At 49.2% G+C, this 3,497-nt stretch overlaps 1 protein-coding gene across 6 annotated transcripts in view; it reads right to left on the reverse strand.

Annotated features, from left to right (window-relative positions):
- Positions 1 to 3,497, reverse strand: part of Fbf1 (Fas binding factor 1) — a 27,558-nt gene that overhangs the window by 16,680 nt on the left and 7,381 nt on the right. For 5 of the 6 annotated variants that reach the window (XM_026780589.1, XM_013347644.2, XM_026780588.1 and 2 more), the window contains 3 exons: positions 2,292 to 2,340; positions 1,212 to 1,262; positions 58 to 196 (listed from right to left, as the gene is read on the reverse strand). In XM_026780589.1, the coding sequence (XP_026636390.1) occupies positions 58 to 196; positions 1,212 to 1,262; positions 2,292 to 2,340 (239 nt within the window). Of the gene's footprint in view, positions 1 to 57; positions 197 to 796; positions 929 to 1,211; positions 1,263 to 2,291; positions 2,341 to 3,497 lie in introns of those variants that run through there. The other variant, XM_026780590.1, reaches the window with a different exon arrangement.

The raw sequence follows: 3,497 nt of genomic DNA on the forward strand, positions 1-3,497 counted from the left end.
AGCAGTGACTAAGACAGCATAGAAAACTCACAGGACACAGTGCTAACTTCCGCGTACCTTTCTCATTCGCTGTTAATGTGCCAGCAGGCTTGGGATTGCTAGGCACTTCTTTCCCAGAACCCTTTGCAGGTCCTTTGCCAGAGGGTGGATGAGACTTCATCTGACCGAAGAGATCATTGTCCATGCTATCCAGGTCCTAGGACAGTGGGAGAGAAGCCTGATGTCTGGAAGGGGCTATGGTTCAGATGATACGAAAGTCTTGGCTTGGGGAGGTGGTATTAGGAAGTAGGGGCTTTGTAGGAGCCTCTGAGTCATTGGGGGCAGTGTCTTGAAAAGAACTCCAGAACCACATCCATCGTCTTCCTTTGTTGTGCTTCAAAATGTGGCCATGTGACCAATACAGTTCCCTGCTGCCATCTGCCACCCTCACCAGAGGCCAAACCGACTCTTGCTCCCAACCTCATCCCAAAAGAAATGTCCCTGGTGACGGAATGCTTTTTGTGGCAGCACAGAGCTGACTGGCTTGGAGGGGGGAGGACTACAGGCTTGGAGGGGGAGGACTACAGGCTTGGGGGGGAGGACTACAGGCTTGGGGGGGGAGGACTACAGGCTTGGGCACCAGGGGAGAGGATGAAAGAAAGAAACCAAGGAAACTGTGAGAAAGAAAAGAAAATGGAGCCAAAGGCAGGCAGAGTGGGCGGGGTGGGAACTGGTGCATGAGATTGCAGTGAGAGACACAGTCAACACAGAGAGAGAAAAACGGAGACAAGAAGAAAATGGACAGAGAAATGCGCACAGGGCTCTACAAGTCTGCAGCCAAGAGCTCTGCCTTGACCCGGGACCACGGCAGAGCGAGACGCAGTGCTGCTGTGAGAACAGAGCAGAGGTGGCTGACGCCCACAATTCTCTGAAGATTCAGATTTATTCCCAGTTTTATCTGATAAGAGGGAAGAGCTTTTGACAGGGAATCTGGGGAAAAACACAGGAAAGGCAAGGAACAGACTTTAGAGGAAACTTTAACCCTGATCTACTTCCCCGGGTGGTCCCAGCTAGGAAAGTCTGTTGTTCCTACTAGAGGCCTGAGGCAGACTTCCCAGGCTCCAGATGCCCAGGGCTATACAGGAGAAGTTACAGGACTGGAAAGCCCTGGCTTGACCTGCTGGGATCCCACACCTACCCCAGCCTTGAAGGGGGCGAAGCTGTTTGGCTACCTTCATGTTCTGCAAGAAGACCTGCGGGTCTGCATCCGAGACGCTGGAGACCTAGGCCACAGGTGAAGACAGCGAAACTAGTGTCAGTCGGGATCCAGCAGGCTTGGGGGTTCCCAGTCCTAGTCACCCTGCTTTTGCTCAGCAGGGGCAGAGAGCTTAACTGATGAGGCATAAACAGGAGGGTCTCTTGCTCCCCGATCTCCAGGGACCAGCTCTTTGAAGTCAAACCTGCCTGTGTGTGGAGCCCCAGAAGTGTTCCCAGTGTCTATCCTAACTGCAGAAGCTATTTCCACCACAGGCCTTCAGGAAGACCACTTCCTCATCATGCACCTGGTCAGCTTGGCTGTCTCATGGGAAGAGGTGATGCCCATTTCTGCAGTTGGGAACGCTCTGTCATCTAGCTCTAGGAAGAAATGGATGCTGTTTGGGTCCATTCAGCAGTCCAGGGACATTACTCTACTTTAAGAATCAAGTACAAGGCCGGATGGTGGTGGTGCCCGCCTTTTATCCCAGCACTCGGGAGGCAGAGGCAGGCGGATCTCTAAGTTTAAAGTCAGCCTGGTCTACAAAAGCTAGTTCCAGGACAGCCAGGGTTGTTACACAGGGAAACTCTTGCCTCAAAATACAAACAAACAGAATCAGGTACAAAGCTGGGCATGGTGAAACATGCCTTCATTCCTAGCACCTATAGACAGAGGCAGGTGGATTTCTATGAGTTCCAGACTGAGGCCAGCCTGGTCTCCAAGGTGAGTTCCAGGTCAACTAGAGCCACGTAGTAAAAACCTGTCTCAAAAAATCAAAAAAATGTGTATGTGTGTGTTGGGGGTGAGTCCAAGTTATACATGAGTTTGTACATCTGTAATCCCTGATCTTGTTGTTTTGGGCTGAGGCAGAAGGCTTGAGTTGCAGGCTAGCTTGGGTTACACAGAGAAAATCTACCTCAAAATGAAACAAAACAAGCAAACTTTGCAGGAACTTCTAAACTTCTAAACCTTTCTGTGACAAGCTATTAGGCCACTCCAGTCTCACTTTTTGGGGACAAGCACAAAGGTTAAAGACTGGGGAATGGACCAGGCTCACCTCAGCATCAGCTCCCAGTGGCCCTTCAACACTGTCTTTGGGGAGGGATCTGCAAAGAGATGACATCATCAGCAGCCTATATGACTAAGCCATTAGGTGATTTATAAAAGTTAAGACTTGGGTCTGGGGGTATAACTCAGTGCCACAGCAGGTGTTTAGCATGTTCAAGGCCCTGGGGTCAATCCTAGCATCAGGGAATGGAAGGGAGAGGAAATGAGAGGAGGGGAAGGAGGGGAGGGAGGGGAGGGAGGGGAGGGAGGCAAGCCAGTCAGGTGTAATGGCATACACCTGCCATCCCGCCACTTGGAGGTAGAGGGAGAAGGATTAGGACTTCAGGTCACCCTCAGGTACATACTCAATTTTAGGCCAATTTAGAATACAGGAGACCTTGTCTCACAGAGTTGTGGGCAGACTACAGTGTCAGAGTGAACTTGGGAGAGATTTCTCCGGAGGACAACAATAGAATAGGAATCTCAAGGCTGAGAGATGGCTCAGCTGTTAAGAGCACTGGCTGCTCTTGCAGAGGTCCTGAGTTCAATTCCCAGCAATCACATGGTGGCTCACAACCATCTATAGTGAGATCTGATGCCCTCTTCTGTGCGTGCAGATAGATAACAAATGAATAAATCTTAAAAAGAAAAAAAGGAATCTCACATATGGCTGTGTGTGGTGGTACATGCCTTTAATCCCAGCACTCAGGAGGCAGAAGCAGGTGGATATCTGTGACTTTGAAGCCAGCCTGGTCTACACAGTGAGTTCTAGGACAGCCAAGGCTACATAAAAAAACCCTGTCTCAAAAAAACAAAACAAAACAAAATCCACAAACCACACAGTATAGATCTTTTCTACTTAAATTGTTTTTCTATTTTTTAAAGCAGTGAAGTTCTTTAAATATAAATTGTTAATAAATAAATAAATAAATAAATATTGGGGTGAAGGGAAATATTGGGGCCAAACGAATGGCTTAGTCAGTGAAACACCTGCTCAGTTAGCATCTTAAGCATCCGTGTCCCCAACACCCGTGTAAAAAACTGGGCAAGGTCTTGTATGTCTGCAACCCTTGTGCTGGGTGGGGAGAAGAGGGACATGCAAATAAAAGAATCCCTGGAGCTCCCAGTCAACCAGTCCAGCAAACTGTTGAGTGCCAGACACAATGAGAGAGCTTGTCTCAAAAGATAAGGTGGACCGCCGGGCGGTGGTGGCGCA

This window comes from Microtus ochrogaster, chromosome 7 (assembly GCF_000317375.1).
Source record: "Microtus ochrogaster isolate Prairie Vole_2 chromosome 7, MicOch1.0, whole genome shotgun sequence".
Taxonomy (NCBI): domain Eukaryota; kingdom Metazoa; phylum Chordata; class Mammalia; order Rodentia; family Cricetidae; genus Microtus; species Microtus ochrogaster.